This window comes from Dryobates pubescens, chromosome 7 (genome assembly GCF_014839835.1).
Source record: "Dryobates pubescens isolate bDryPub1 chromosome 7, bDryPub1.pri, whole genome shotgun sequence".
NCBI lineage: Eukaryota > Metazoa > Chordata > Aves > Piciformes > Picidae > Dryobates > Dryobates pubescens.
This window is the reverse complement of record NC_071618.1, coordinates 34,935,445-34,952,602: the sequence shown is the minus strand read 5'-3', so window position 1 is coordinate 34,952,602 and position 17,158 is coordinate 34,935,445. Positions and strand designations below refer to the sequence as shown.

General features: G+C 40.6%; 1 protein-coding gene across 1 annotated transcript in view; it reads right to left on the bottom strand.

Moving 5' to 3' along the window:
- DIAPH3 (diaphanous related formin 3) overlaps positions 1–17,158 on the bottom strand; it is a 277,885-nt gene that overhangs the window by 224,130 nt on the left and 36,597 nt on the right. Inside the window, exons 4-8 of the mRNA XM_054163054.1 lie at positions 13,075–13,205; positions 11,313–11,387; positions 11,159–11,228; positions 10,646–10,782; positions 10,102–10,207 (exon numbers count right to left, since the gene is read on the bottom strand). Coding sequence (XP_054019029.1) covers positions 10,102–10,207; positions 10,646–10,782; positions 11,159–11,228; positions 11,313–11,387; positions 13,075–13,205 — 519 coding nt within the window. The remainder of the gene's footprint in view (positions 1–10,101; positions 10,208–10,645; positions 10,783–11,158; positions 11,229–11,312; positions 11,388–13,074; positions 13,206–17,158) is intronic.

Below are 17,158 nucleotides of genomic sequence, written 5' to 3'. Positions count from 1 at the left end.
ACAATTCCAAGGAGCATCCACTCAATGATTTGTCTTCAAACTTTCTAATTAAGAAATAAATGAACATTTATCCCAAATGTAATGTCATTCCTTGGCAACTCTCAAAGTATGTAACACTCATGGAAAATGCTTATGGCACTCCATTTGATAGCTCTATGAACATCAACTCTAGGGACACAGAATTATCAATCACTCCTTGCACTCCAGATGAGTGGGTCCTAACTGCATTCTTTTACACTCAATTACTTCAGGTAAGTTTCTGTAAAAAGACTGACAGCCTTTTGAACTTTCACACACAAGATGGGAAAGATATCCATATCAACAAAGATGTCCCATGTTCAATAAATGAAGAGGTATGCCTGCTGAGGTAGTACGAAGTTTAGTGAAGATAGGTAAATTAGCTTCCTAGGAAGGCAGGAGTCATTGTGAGCAAAATAATTTTGGGCAAATGGTCTATATCTAAAATCAATTCAGGAAGAGTTATAGATTATGTAGATGGAGGTATTCTGGCAGTCTGCCCTTGAGAAGATGCCTGAAGAAGTGAAATTACTTTAGACTCTAACAGTGAAAGGCATATGGTAATACACAGCTCTCTGGTGTATCTTCTGAAATTTTGTAATGGTGCTGAGAATTGCAACATTTAAATACTCTTTCCTGAGGGTCACATCTAACCCAGATGGTAATTATATCCCACTGCAGGCATTTTCTTCAGGGAAAAGCCAAGAACAAATCTTTCCTTTACTTGGCACTCTAGTTAGATGCTCCCTTCCCTTCTTCAGCCCTGAAGAGATGCAGCTAAATATTGTCCACCATGTTTGTTTTCTGAAGGCTTTCGGGTCTGTGAGTATATTCTATCGGGAACACTTTCAACACCCTGCTGCCACATGGTACAGAAATCTACAGTTCTTGACTTTGTATGGGCATATATTGATGGATGAACACACACATTATTTTTGGTAAGGGATAAAAAACTCTGCATGAGTGATACAGTTCAGCTGGAATGTGAAAATTTTGAATTATTTCCTCCATGAAACTAGACCAGAGAGATCAGATAGATTCTACTAAAATACAGCTTCAAATTCTGATCCTCTGCAATTCTAACCAGGGATGTCTATCAAGTTACAGGGTGCATTTTCTGAGGACTCCACATCCTGAACTTTACACTTGCATTTTTCCAAACTGAAGACATGATGCAATATATATATGCTCCTCTTCTGGTGAAATACATAGGTATATCTCAGTAGCTCAGACAAACTTCTTCCTTGCATAGGCAAAGACAATCACTACTAGGTGGTGTGTATGATCTTATGGCTTGAGGCTCAGGCCAGCCTGATGTAGTGTGAGGTGTCCCTGCCCATGGCAGGGGGGTTGGAACGAGATGATCCTTGTGGTCCCTTCCAACCCTGACTGATTCTGTGATTCTATGATTCTGACATATCTTGATCATTTGAACTAAAGAAACTACACTAAGATTTTCCACTTCACTTTTCTCACTATTACTGCAAGCATTAGTTTGTAGAAAACACTGTAAAGATGATGCATAAGTAATTAAATTCTGTTTACCGCAATTAAGCTGGCTGTAGATTTGGTCTGATACAGACATTACATTGTTTTTCATCAATTATCCACCCTTGCTAATAACAAAAAAATTAGAGTTAAAACTTTGAGATGTACCATCCACATGAATATATGCTTGCATGGACGTAGCAGTTTGGGCTGGGTGCCCTCCTGCTGTGGCCACATAAGACACACCCCCGGTGTCCCAAGGGTCCAGCCCAGTGGGTGGACACATGAAGCTGTGTATTTCATCCCATAATGTTCTGCTCCCTATAAATCCACCTGCAAAGTCCTACACTTCCTCTTTCTTCCCTCACTGCTGCTATGGAGATGGTCCCTATCTGGTCATGGAGGGGGAGTCATCTCGAGGCCTCTTGGGGCCTGGCCAGACCTAATGCCTGGAGGAGAAGGGGGAAGGGCAATCTCAGATCTAGCCAGCTGAGATTAGCCTAACAGTGGAAGCGGGGAGGGAGAGAAAGAGCCCTGGGGGTTTTGGGTGTACCCTCAGGTGGGGAAAAAAAGGGGAGTGTTGGGATGCTTATGGGTATGCTTTGGGATCTCCTTTTGTCACTGTGCTTGTGGTTCTCTGTAAAATATTGACTGCTTTTCCATTTAAACTTTCTACCACTTCTGCAGTCTGTTTGTCTGAGTCTCATTTCTGATGCCCTGGTGGGAGGGAAGGAAGGACTGGCCCTTCAACCCACCACAATGGATCGTAAATACTTATTATCATTCTCTACATTTAGATAAGGTAGCTGTGCTCCAATTCAACCCATCACATACACAGTTATGCAAAAGGATCTTGTTATCACAGAACAACCAAGAATCATCAAAAATTTCAGCCAACCATAGACTGGCACAATCTCATATTCTCCTATTTACTAGATGAAAAAGAATGACGAAACGGTATCCCCTGACATCTAAAAATATTGATAGGGTAATGATGCTGATGAATAGAAAAAGACCTTTTCCTTTGTCACAAAAACGCTTCTCCTAGGACAGGTGTGAAATACCTGCAGATTTTCACAGGGATGCCCAGTGCTTACTTTTCAGAAACTTAATTGGAAAAGGAAGAACTGCAATTTTGCTTCATCGTTCTTCTTCTCAATTCTAAGTGGAAAATTAGAAGGAACTGCAACCAGAACTGTACAAAAAAGAAATAGCATTCTCCCGTTAGTTAAACCACCAGCATCAGGAACAATGAAAGGTGATGATTAGGGCCCAGAAGCATTCATTTGATTCTATAAGAATGAGAAGAACAGGACAACACTGAATTTGCTGTTGTTTTTATCACTTTCTCAAATACATCAAAATGGGTTGTGTCAGAAGAGCTATTACCTGCATCCCTGACTTTTTGTGTTGTCCTCATAGTCTACAAAGGCACCTGCTTGCCTTATATGCATTTTCTTGAGCAAAGGCTTAAGACATTAACAAAACTGGAAACTGAGTATTACTCCTGCCTGTAGTTATATCCTCAAACTAAGATCACCAACCTTGTCGTCAACCAAAAAATACTTAAGTATGATTTCCATACTTTTGGATTGAATGCTTTTTGCACCCAGCAACTGCAAAAAGTAGATACATAGAGCTTTCACGCACACACACACACACACACACACACACACACACAAAAAACCAACAAAAAACAACAACAAAAAACATCCTAGTGAGGCCTTTTATATATTCAGCCTTCAAGTAGCAGAAATGTTAGTCAATTCAAAATAGAAAAGGTCAGTTGTTAGTGTCAAATTGAGCTGCCACAAAGCAAGCCCACATATATCAAGTAGATAATCAAGGCAAATATGCCAAGTAACTGACAACTGCAAACTTTTATCTCATTAAGACACTGTCAAATTAACCACAAGGTCAATGTCATTGTTACAAAAGATTGCAACTGATGCACATGAGGAACCTTGATTTTTCTGTTCTTAAAAAAGAAATCTAGCAAACATTTGTGAAGTCTGAAAAAGAAAACATAAAGCCTTTTAATGGAAAGAACATGCTCCAGTGTAAGTTTATCTCAAAAAAAAAGAGACAAGAGTTTTCATTAGAAGTTTCCATGTCTATACAAGATACAGCAAATCAAAGAGCAAAATGCTGCCTTTTTTCAGGAACTTTAGGGTAATACTGACAGTAAAGTCAAAGTAATATATTTATCCAAAGTATTTTAGCTGTAACATTTAAATACTCAGTTTTAACAATGCTTTTCTCTTCTGTATCAGAGGATAACAAAATACCAAATGGAGATATAGCAAAATTATGAGACAGCTTAAGTAGTAAAGTACTTTTTAATATCTGAAGAGTAGTCCTAAAAAAATGAAAGTTCTTAGTGCACAGTTAACAACTAAGCTGAAGGTTTTCTGCACTGATTCGGTTATGTCATCAGTGGTGTCTCACTGATGGAGCTGAGCATTGCTGTGAACAGTGGGTATGAAAGTGCTCATGTTTACAAGAAAGCTCTAAGTGGTTAGAGATTGTGACATTTTCCCCCTGTATCACAATTGTGTAGACTGCCATGAGTCAGTAAATTTGCAGACAACACCAAGCTGGGGGCAGGAGTTGATCTGCTGGAGGGTAGAGAGGCTTTGCAGAGGGACTTCGACAGGCTGGACAGATGGGCAGAGTCCAACGGCATGAGATTGAACACATCCAAGTGCCGGGTTCTGCACATTGGCCACAACAACCCCATGCAGAGCTACAGGCTGGGGTCAGAGTGCCTGGAAAGCAGCCAGGCAGAGAGGGACCTGCGGGTACTGCTCGATGGTAAGATGAATATGAGCCTGTAGTGTGCCCAGGCTGCCAAGAGGGCCAATGGCATCCTGGCCTGTTTCAGGAACAGTGTGGCCAGCAGGAGCAGGGAGGTGATTCTCTCTCTGTACACTGCACTGGTTAGGCCACACCTTGAGTCCTGTGTCCAGTTCTGGGCCCCTCAGTTTACAAAGGATGTTGACTCAAAGGAACATGTCCAGAGAAGGGCAACGAAGTTGGTGAGGGGTTTGGAGTACAAGCCCTATGAGGAGAGACTGAGGGAGCCAGGGTTGTTTAGCCTGGAGAAGAGTAGGTTCAGAGGAGACCTTATTGCTGTCTGCAACTACCTGAAGGGAGGTTGTAGACAGGTGGGGACTGGTCTTTTCTCCCAGGCAGCCAGCACCAGAACAAGAGGACACAGTCTCAAGCTGTGCCAGGGGAGGTTCAGACTGGATGTTAGGAAGAAATTCTACACAGAGAGAGTGCCCATTGCAAAGGGCTGCCTGGGGAGGTGGTGGAGTCACCATCATTGGAGGTGTTTAGAAGGAGACTTGATAGAGTATTTGGTTGCATTGTTTAGTTGATTAGGTAGTGTTGGATGGTAGGTTAGATGCAGTGATCTTGAAGGTCTCTTCCAACATGGTCTGGTCTATTCTATTCTACTCTATTCAATACCTCATTGCCCTCTACAACTACCTGAAAGGTGGTTGTAGACAGGAGGGGGTTGGTCTCTTCTCCCAGGCAACCAGCACCAGAACAAGAGGACACAGTCTCAAGCTGTGCCAGGGGAAGTTTAGACTCGAGGTGAGGAAAAAGTTCTTCACTGAGCGAGTCATTCGTCATTGGAATGTGCTGCCCAGGGAGGTGGTGGAGTCGCCGTCCCTGGAGGTGTTCAAGGGGAGATTGGACGTGGCACTTGGTGCCATGGTCTAGTTGTGAGGTCTGTTGGAACAGGTTGGACTTGATGATCCTTGGGGTCTCTTCCAACCTTAGTTACTGTGATACTGTGAAAATATATTGGTGTCAATCTATTTCTCGTAGGGGCTGCTTAGCAATAGCTATTTGCAATGGATAATTTCTGAAACTCATTCCCAAATGTTGATCAAGAAAGCTACTACCTGTTCACCTTCAGGTTAATCTGCAAGGTGTATCTATGGACTTAGACAGGCCCATACAATTTTTCATTTTAATTTTTAAAAAGCAGGAAAAGAGCAAAACACCTATTTAGGTACCCACCACACATATATGGAGATTTGAAGCAGTAGGTAACTGCTCTGCTTTCAGGGTAGTTTTCATGTGCTTTTCGAACTGTATAGAAAAGCAAGTTATAGGAAGCCTTTTCCCCTTATTAAACCTACACACATGCAAATATATTGCAGTTCCTTAAAATTCATGATCATATTTGGAAGCCTAACAAAGCAAAAATGCCACAAATTTCAGGTGTCTGAATATCTATACTCTAGTAAAAAGTAGTCAAAGAAGTACTGTGTTATAATAATGAAGAAATATGTTGTTATAGTCTACACCATCCTTCTACAGTGCCTTTCCAGTTCCACTGAACCTGGAGGTTAAAGTTTTTTCTCTCTCTCCTCACTAATCTTAACTGTAGGCTGAGTCTTATGCAGAGGCTCCAACCACTGCCCAAAGGAAAAAAAAAAGTATTACTTTACAGTTCTCTTTACCACTTCAGCCTTGCCACTATAAGGCCTCCTTTTTGACTCTGAAAGGCAATCACTAAAACTTGCAATACATCAGCAAAGTACAGAAACCTGGGGGGGAGGGGAAATGAAAAAAATGACTGGTCTTTCTGCACTAAGCTACAAACATCTTCCATGCAAAGCCAATATCAACTTGATATACTTTTCAAAAAACAAACAACAAATTAAATAGAAGGACAAACAAAACATCCCAGACAGCATTTCCAGACAATAAAAACCATTGCTGGAAAGAATCTACCTGACCCTGACCTTGACTGTCTGAAGTTCCTAATCTCCTCTAAGTGTCCAGCTCTGGAGCCCTCAAAACAGGAAGGACATGGACCCAATGGAGTGGGTCCAGAGGAGAGCCACAAAAATGGTCAGAAGGCTGGAGCACCTCTCTTATGAGGACAGGCTGAGGGAGCTGGGGTGGTTCAGCGTGGAGAAGGCTTGGGGGAGATCTACTAGCAGCCCTCCAGTACATGAAGAGGGCCTACAAGAAAAGTGGAGAGGGATCATTTACAGAGGCCTGTAGTGATAGCACATGGGGAAATGGGTTTATATCAGAGAAGATTTGATTTAGATTGGATGTTAGGAACAAGCTCTTTACCATGAGGATGGTGGAACACTGGAACATGTTGCCCAAGAAGGGAGCTGGAGCCCCATCCCTGGAGAGATTCAAAGTCAAGCTTAACAAGGCTCTGAGCAATGTGCACTAGTGGACAATGTCCCTCCTTACTGCAGTGGGATTGGACTAGATAACCTTTAAAGGTCCTTTCCAACCCACATCATTCTATGATTCTATGATTGACTGCCATCAGTGGTAATGGAGTACAATATGCCTTACAGGTATTTAAAAATCTTCAGTGTTGAAACAAAGGAACTAAGATAACCCATACATTCTTTGAATTGTTTTTTATTCAAAACTTCAGAACTTCAAAATCCATGTTGGGATAAATATTTACAAGACTAAAGGTGTTTTTTTAAAAACCCAGAACTTGAACAATTACCCTTCACTCAGTTATCATATGACCTGACTAATTGTATGAAGTTCAACAAAGCCAAGCGACAGGTCCTGCACTTGGATTACAACAACCCCATGGACAGATACAGACTTGGGGATGTGTGGTTGCAAAGCTGCAACTTGGAGAGGCACCTGGGGGTATTGGTTGATAGTTGACTGAATACAAGCCAGCAGTGTGCCCAGACAGCCAAAAGAATCAATGGCATCCTGGCTTGCATTAGGAACACTGTGGCCAGAACAACGTTCCCCTGTACTCAGCACTGGGGAGGTCACACCATGAGTACTGCGTTCAGTTCTGGGCCCCTCACAATAGGAGGGATGTTGAGGTGCTGGGGCATGTCCAGAGAAGGGCAATGAGGCTCATGAAGAACCTGGAGCACATGACCAACAAGGAGCACCTGAGAGAGCTGTTTTTTTTCATTCTGGAGAAGAGGAGGCTGAAGGGAGACCTCATCACTCTCTACAACTACCTGAAGAGAGGTTGGAGCAAGCCTCTTCTCTTTGATGACAAGTGTTGTTTGACTGTTTGATGACATGTGAATGTTATCAGGACAGACTGAAGAGCTGGGCAGAGAGGAACCTAATGAGATTTAACAAGGATAAGTGCAGAGTCCTGCACCTGGGAAGGAATAACAAAACTTCACCAGTAAAGGTTAGGAGGTGATCTGCTAGAGAGCAGCCCCACAGAGAAGGACCTGGGAGTCCTGGTGGATAACAAGTTATCCTGGGGTGCATTGAGAAGAGTGTGTCCAGCAGATTGAGGGAGGTTCTCCTCCTCCTCTACTCTGCCCTAGTAAGGCCCCACCTGGAATATTGTGTCCAGTTCTGGGCACCCCAGATAAAGAGGGACAGGGATCTACTTGAGAGAGTCCAACAGAGGGCTACAAGGATGATTAAGGAACTGAAACATGTGCCCTGTGAGGAAAGGCCCTGGGGCTTTTCAGTCTGGAGAGGAAAAGACTGAGAAGGGATCTAATAAATGTATATAAATATATGAGGGGTGGGTGTCAAGAAGGAAGGGACAGACTCTTCTCATTTGCACCCTGTGATACAACAAGGGACAATGGATGTACACTACAGCACAGGAAGTTCCACCTCAACATGAGAAAGAACTTCTTTACTGTAAGTGTCACAGAGCACTGCAACAGACTCCCCAGAGAGGTTGTGGAGTCTCCTTCTTTGGAGACTCTCAAGACCTGTCTGGATGCAATGTGTGCTAGATTATGTGGTTATGTATATTTATATATATATAAAAAACAATAAATAAATAAATAAAATTAAACCATGACTATGTAGTCATACTGTCAGAAAACTGCACAATAATTCAAAGCTGAATTTATCCTATCTGTCACTGTCTATGACAGTAAAATTTAAAGAAAAGTAAAAACAAGTAATAATCTTGCTATCAGATCTGTTTCTCAGGAGGGAAGACAAAGAGATATCTATGCAAACTATAACGAAAAACAACCAATCAAGTAACAGAAACAGAAGGAAACCATGGGTCAGATAAATTTAGTCACTTTAAACTGAGTTTATGCTGGACAGCAATTTTCTGTCCGCTTCAACTTTTGTATGACATTCCATTGACCTTTGTTTTGCACTTCTAGAATGTGTAGTCCAGAATGCACTTCAGAAAACAAAGTATTTTGGTAGGGATTTTTACAATACTGGGTAAAAAAGAATGATAGTTTTGTTCGCTCAAGCTATACTACAAATTAACATCCAACCTATTACAAAGGGTTATAAGGCGTCTTACTCAGAGACCACAAATATGAGTAGTTAAATAAGTAATTGCAACTGTGAAAAGCTTTATTCCAGAATGAAAAGGAACAAAATGACATGATCAGAGATTGAAGATGGGAGCATAAAGAGATGCCATCCAAAGGAATCCTGACAAGCTAGAAAAGTGGGCCCGTGTGATCTTCAACAAGGAGAAATGCAAGATCCTGCTTCCAGGCTGGTGCATCACCAGTATCAGTGCAGGCTGGGTGAAGAACGGACTAAGAACATCCCTCCAGAGATGGACTTGGGGATATTCATAGACAAAAAATTAGATGCACCCCAGCCATGTGCACATGTAGCCCAGAAAGCCAATCATACCTTGAGAAGATGTAGATCCTTCATCCCTAGAAGTATTCAGGGTCACGTTGAAAGATGCACCCGTCATGATAGAGGGGTTGGAACTAGAAGATAGGTCTGTTCCAACCCAAACCATTTTAAGATAGAATGAGAAAGGAGACAGTTTTTCAAAAGAGAACCCCTTTGATACTAGCATAATTCAACTACTAATCAGTCTCCAATTTCAAATCTTTCTTTACAGTTTGCTTTTCTGTGTAGCAGATGAAACAAACAGCAAATTTCATTGTCAGACATGGACTACTCAATACATAAAGGGACACTGAAGTAACAATAATTTCTATCAGATTCATCTATTACCATTTTTGTAACATTCACAAAGAACTACAATTATGAACAGCATTCAGTTTAAATGAATTACATGAAAATCAATATGAGTTAATATTTACCATCTTAAATCAATGATTTATGACAGTGATTCAAATGCACTGTAATACTTTGTGTCTTTCTGCAGCAAAGTCTATATTCAGCTGAAGCAAGATGAACATTGAAAATAAGGTGAAATATGTCTTTCCTCAGACTCTCTGGGTGCAATTATCAAATCATAAAGTAGGCATGAGGGACAGATTTGCTTTTTTGTTATTATTAATCTTTAAGTTTCAGCAAGTATTACCAGAAGTGAGATAATATTTTCACATTTGAATATGACTCACACTTTATTTGAAAATTGAATAGGCAGTTTAAATTCAGCTCCCAAAGTCTATAAGATTTGGGTGAATAGAAATCAACTAATTAGCCTGCAACATCCCTGTGTTTCTCAACAGCAAGTCTTCCCATGACACAGTTTGAAAGATAACAAAGTATTATAAACATTCCAAAATTTGACCCTCATTTGAAACAGTGCTGCTCCTCCTTTTTTCTGTAATGACTCATTCAATACAGAAAAAGAAGTATATCTGTTTTCACTGAAGAAGTCTGAAAAAAACCCAAAATGCTTACTTGCAGCTGAACTGAGTTATCCTGAAGTCCTTCCACAATAGGAGAGAACCTGTCAACATTCCTTTCCTCTGCTGCTGCTGTTATTGCCTCCAAAATTTTTTCAAGACTGCAAGAAAAAGAAGTATTTCATTCAGGAGACATATCTTGCTGTTTATTTGTTTTCTGAAGAGTCATCTTGCCAAAGCATTCGCTTGCCTCGGTTTCTTGTGTACAGTTTAAGGAGGTTGAATCAGTACTTGTTTCCTTTGGAGACTTTTGTAGCCAAAGAATGAGTTACTGGAGTACAGTGTTCAAAATACCTTAACATTTTAAGCAAAAGAATGACTACCTAATTATTTCCATCCCACAAATATAACCACATGTCAAAAAGAAAGCTCTTATAAATAATAGTAAAAATCACCGACAAAGGTATTTTGAAAGCTGACAAGAGAGATTTGAAAGTAGTATCTTTACTGAGTTGAAAATTTTAGTTTCATTCAGTTGTAACCATAATTTTGGATATCATAAAATTTTCTTACTGTTTCTGGCTACATATAGTACTTACATGTTTTCCTCTCCAACAATGCACATTGCAGAAAGGAGTTTAACTATATCCGTCATCATATTAGTTTGCTTGGGATCAATTGCTTTGATCAGCAACAAAAGACTCCTCTCCTCTCCCATAATTCTTTCCAATCCATACTAAACAACAGAAGAACAATTGTAAGAAGAGTTGGAGGGAATCTAAATGACTGTATCAAATGCCTAGTGAAAGACAGCAACAGCTCCCTCCACTAAATATTTCCCATGACATTTAAGTCCACCAAGTAATCCAAAAAATTAATGAGAGAAAAGTCCAAACCAAATCACTTATTCTGTACTAAGGGCATACAGCAGCATCAAAAGTTTACCATTTCATCTATTTCTGCAGAAAGGAAGTGCCAGTGGAAAGAAATCCTAACTACAGCTGATCAATAGAGCACTTCCCCAAACTGCACAGCTTTATACTCACTGATCATGTACATGGTCTGATTGGACTATAGAAATTAAGATTTACAGAACAAATAAAATCCCATACCTTGTTATTCATGAAGGCTCTCAAACACTGTATAACCTTATGCTGACTCCTCTTCACAACTTTCTCCTGGCTTAATGAATAAAAAAGGTGGAGTGTAATTAAATGCTGTTTCCATGTTAAGAAAGCTGGCAATTTTACATGAAATCATCCTTACTTTTTTGTCTCCACCAATCTTTCCAAAACATCCAACAGCAGCCCCAGACCTTCTCGGCCAAAGTTTTCAACCCAGCTAGGGAGAAAGAAAAAAGTCATTTAAAAAATTGATATTTGAAAGACTGCCCTTTCCTCTGCTTCCACAGAAGAACAAAGATCACTGACACTATCTGGAGCAAACATCCAGCTTGTTGTCAGCCTGACAAAGCACCAAGCTATCAAGTATCCCTATTTTCAATTAAAAATACTATCTTAATCCAATTGCTAAGAGAGGAAATAGCTGTAGATAACCAGTTATCTGCAATACTATGTACAGCTAGACCACTGAACCACTTATGATAGTGTTGGCGACTGTGATGTAAAAACATCTTAATTATTTACCTTAAGATCAATGGATACATTACCCTTTTGAGGCTTTCTTTTTCTACTGATGGAAAATAAATGTTACACACAAGGTTTCAATATGTTCAATACACTCAGCATCACTTGATTGAGATTTTTCTCTGCAAACTCAAAGTGTATTTTACAAAAATGACTAATTAAAAGTGATGTCGGAGAACCAGTTCTTGCATCTTTGTGGGTGCCATGGACAGTGGCCTGGAGTGCACCCTCAGCAAGTTTGCTGATGACACCAAGCTGTGTGGTGCAGTAGACACGCTGGAGGGAAGGGATGCCATCCAGAGGGACCTTGACAGGCTGGAGAGGTGGGCACAAGCCAATCTCATGAGGTTCAACAAGACCAAGTGCAGGGTCCTGCATCTGGGTCAAGGCAATCCCACGCACAAATACAGGCTGGGCAGTGAATGGCTGGAAAGCAGCCCGGAGGCTGATTCTCCCCCCTCTACTCAGCTCTGCTGAGAAGCCACCTGCAGTAGCATCCAGTTCTGGAGCACCTATTCCAAGAGGGATATGGAGTTGCTGGAAGGTGTCCAGAGATGGGCCACAAGGATGAGCAGAGGGCTGGAGCACCTCTCCTGTGAGGATGGCGTGAAGGAGTTGGGGCTGTTCAGTCTGGAGAAGAGCAGGCTCCGAGGTGACCTAGTTGTGGCCTTCCATTATCTGAAGGGGGCCTACGAGAAGGCCGGGGAGGCACTTCTCAGGATATCAGGTAGTGATAGGACTAGGGGGAATGGAATGAAGCTGGAGGTGGGGAGATTCAGACCAGACGTGAGGAGGAAGTTCTTGACCGTGAGAGTGGTGAAGCCCTGGAATGGGTTGTCCAGGGAGGTGGTTGAGGCCCTGTCCCTGGAGGTGTTTAAGAGCAGGCTGGATGAGGCTCTGGCCAGCCTGATCTAGCATGGGGTGTCCCCGCCCATGGCAGGGGGGTTGGAACTGGATGATCCTTGTGGTCCCTTCCAACTCTGACCGATACTATGAAAGACTATGAAACAAGGTGCCTATCTCCCATTGCTGATTACTCTGAGAAAGTAAGAAAATATTCAAGAGTTAAGAGAATATATCAAAAATTAAAATGGAAAAAATAAAAATCCTGTTTGGAACTCAAAAATAAAGTAAACTGCTCTGCACTACATTTGTTTTACCTTCTCTTAGTATTACCTTGCACAGATCAACAAATTCCATTGAAAAATTGATCTACAGAAGATACATAATCAATAAAATAGAAAAAAAAATGTACATTGACTAATGCATGCACATTTATTTACTGGAAAACCTTGAAACATGCACATCTACAGATCATTAATTTTAATCCATTAAGAAATAAGAATATAATTAATCTTTGCAATATGTGTTAATAACATTACCTGACAGGATTACTAGTCAAGGACACACGGAGAGATTCCAAGCAGGTGACTAGCCTTTCATCTGTTGACCCAGATTTTAATTCCTGAATAAACTCTTGAGGTGAAATCTTCCTACTGTTCTTGAGACTTCCCTGAAATACAGAAAATATATTCATATTTTTATTTAGCACATGCAGAACTCAAAAAGATTGTTCCTGGCTAACCTTCTTTTCTGCTCCTTGAAAAAATAGGGGGACAATAATATAATTTAGTCCTAAACCTGCTGTCTATCTACTACGTATGCTAAACGCTGACTAAACGTTAGTGAGTTTGCTGATGACACCAAGCTGTGTGGTGCAGCAGACATGCTGGAGGGAAGGGATGCCATCCAGAGGGACCTTGACAGGCTGGAGAGGTGGGCACAAGCCAACCTCAGGAGGTTCAACAAGACCAAGTGCAGGGTCCTGCACAAATACAGGCTGGGCAGTGACTGGCTGGAAAGCAGCCCTGAGGAGAGAGACTTGGGAGTGCTGGTGGACGAGAAGCTCAACGTGCGCTCTCAATGTGCAGCCCGGAAAGTCAATCAGGTCCTGGGCTGCATCAAGAGAAGTGTGGCCAGCAGGTCAAGGGAGGTGATTCTCCCCCTCTACTCAGCTCTGCTGAGACCCCACCTGGAGTACTGCATCCAGTTCTGGAGCCCCCATTACAAGAGGGATATGGACGTGCTGGAACAGGTCCGGAGAAGGGCCACGAGGATGATCAGAGGGCTGGAGCACCTCTCCTATGAGGACAGACTGAAAGAGTTGGGGCTGTTCAGTCTGGAGAAGAGAAGGCTCCCAGGTGACCTAATTGGGGCCTTCCAGTATCTGAAGGGGGCCTCCAAGAAGGCTGGGGAGGGACTTCTCAGGCTATCAGGTAGTGATAGGACTAGGGGGAATGGAATGAAGCTGATCTAGTGTGGCGTGTCCCTGCCCATGGCAGGGGGGTTGGAACTAGCTGATCCTTGTGGTCCCTTCCAACCCTGACTGATACTATGATACTATTAGTTTATGAATACATTTATAATCAGTAGTCGAAAGCAGCCAGACATCAAACAAAGAAATGTATCATGCACACTCAGCAAAATAAATTTTTTGTAATTAATAGATTTGTTTATGCACTGCCAACACCTTAATCTTAAGTACCCAACAGAAAAAGGGGGAAAAAACCACCAAAAAGCCAGCAATCTCTGAAGAGATCACAGGGCATGTGCCCTAAAGGATGAATGCAATCATATGAGAATACAGAGGGAAAAAGCAGCACACCAGAAGAGTATTCAGGACATTACTGCAGTAAGCAGAGTTCTTGCAGATAATGTAAAATGCCTTTCCCTTAAAGGTCCTTCAGATAAGAAGTATAAGAGGCTGAGATTATCAAAACAAATTAGCTTCAGCTCTGAAGCAAAAGAACTTTAACCATAAATTAAAAAAAAAAGAAATGGAAAAAGGGGAAAGGAAAAAAAAGACTTCTCTAAAACTGCTGAAGTTCTAACACTACATCTCAGCTCCTCATTCTTTACATCTGCTATCTGTAAGATTGCAGTGTGACATAAATATTGCTACTATAGATGCAAGAACCTAAGGCCACTTAGTCAAAATTCAGGTTTGGATTTGCCTTGCTTTTTTGGTTTTGCTCTTTTTGGCAGGTAGGGAGGCAATCAGGGACCTGGAGAACAGCAAGACAAAAAGCAAAATGCAAAGGCAAATCAATGCAGCACTGCACAAGTAGTTTCAGGCAAACAAAGTATTTTCTGTTCCAAGCAATACAGGCTGAAAAGGCACTGGCTTTGACTGGTCATTGTATCTGTGCTGTTAAATATTGCTTAAAATACATTCACAATGTTCATGTCTCTTCTGAAGGATATACAGTTTCCATTGTTTGAAATAAATCAACAGTTATACTTAACTAATGAAGCTCTACATCTTGTAATTGAAACAAATAGAGTATGTACTACACTTAAGAATATTCTCTTCTCTTTATGTAGCAGCAAAGATAAAACTTGTAGAAAATGGAAAATGAAAAGTCTACTCCACCTAATAACCCTTTTACAACATGAAAAAGGATGGATATATTTTCTACAGGACATCTCTAAATTCTAAAAAGTAGGCATACAATAAGGCATACAACCTACATTTCACTTAATTCATTGGAAAGATTCCTTTTCTTGAGAGCAGAAGCACCTTTGCATCATGTAGCAATAAAGACAGTTACTAAATAATACTTGATTATTTAGTCAGGAGTTGAAGAGAATTAGACTTGCAGTGCAGTAACACCTTAAAATTGTCTACTGTAAATGGTGAAGCAGTCTCATTATATTTTACAATATATTATATTATATATTATGATATATATTATATATTATGATATATATTATATATAATATATATATATTATATTATATGATATATATTATATCATATAGATGTTTTCTCACTTTGATAGATTCTCAAGAAAAAGAAACTTTTCTCCCCAAGAAGCAGAGGGTGAGTAACTAGTTTTTAGTAGAAAGGTGGTGTTAAAAACCAGAGAGAGAGTCTGACAGACCAGACTGCTTTGCTGCCTTTCAGAAGGACCTCAAGAGACAGGAAAAATGGGCAGAAGAATTTCAGGGAATTCCACAACAGGAAACACTAAATCCTGAACCTTCATGGCAAAGTGTTTAACTAAATGTTACAGGAGTTCTCCAGTTGAAAATTTCAACAAGTCCCAGAAATTCTCCTGTCAGCTCCTGCTGTGCGTAGACTAGTTGATAAGCACTACATGTATGCCTATGCATATGGATTAATATCCTGGGTGGAGAATCTGTCATTTCCAGTGACTTCCCCCAGCAGTCCGTGCTGCAATATTGACCAAGCTGTATATAACTAGGATACTTCTAAATAGTCAGTAAAACTGCTTTCTTTTGATGTAGAAAGAGCCATATGGGACAGTCATATAGATAGGGATACAGTAAGGAAAGCCAGAAGATATTTTGGATGTAATTTAATATCATCAATAGCAATGTGTCCAGTGCAAAGGTCACACAGGACAAGAGCCCAGCCAGCCTATAAGATTTAATGAGAATGACATTTCAGAGTCTTGTCTAACCCATTTGAAGACAGCATCATAAGCAAGGCAGACTCGCATCAACATTCAGACGGTAATCAGCCATCCCATTTCTGACTAGGTTCCCCATCTGAACGTAGCCCTTTGCAAAAGATGCCAATAAACTGTGAATGACTCTACAACACACCCACAGTACCAAGCACCACTTATTCACAGTCACACTAAGGTTCTGCAGCGTAATAAAAGTATGATACATCTGGCAGTGCTTAAACAAAATGAAAGCTGCATTTGGTACCAATTGTGACGCTGATTATATTAGCTATATTTCAGCATGATAAAAACTGCTTAAGTTCAAAATGCTTGAGTTAACTGAGAAACAGGAAATATCTTGAGACATCAGTGCCTCTAGAAATTTAATTGCTCAACTGAAGAACAACTGGTCTGTGAGCAGATGCAGTATGAAGTCAGCATTAATTAACTCAGTTAAAATATTACAAGGGAGTAAGCTGCACAACAAAAACAGAATCTTGTGAAGAAAACTCACTTTAAAAACCCAGTTTGTGTATGTTCAACATATAGAACAGCAAATGCTATGGTAAAGTAACACTATAGCAATGCTGCTTTTATTTCCACTTGAGTATTAATGCCGTAAGGAATTTTTTTTTTTCTCCCTAGGCTGGAACATCTTTCAATGTGTCTGTATAGCACTTAAAAAGATGCTCAAATAACCATAATGCAAACAAACAGCTACAAACCATGGAAAACACATTGAACATAACATCTGACAGCAAACAGAACCACACCACTTTTGATAGATGAGAATTCACACTCACTTAATAGCCTTCAAACTAGTGTTCACTTCTCCAACTGTTTCCTGATAAATAAGTCATGATACTACAGCAGACCAAATTTTTCATTCAGAATTTCCAAGCCATGACTGTTTAAACAACACAACATACATCCCTAAGGTAATGTTTTTAAGGGAAGAAATAAGGCTTCCTCTAAACCTTACACATTGCAA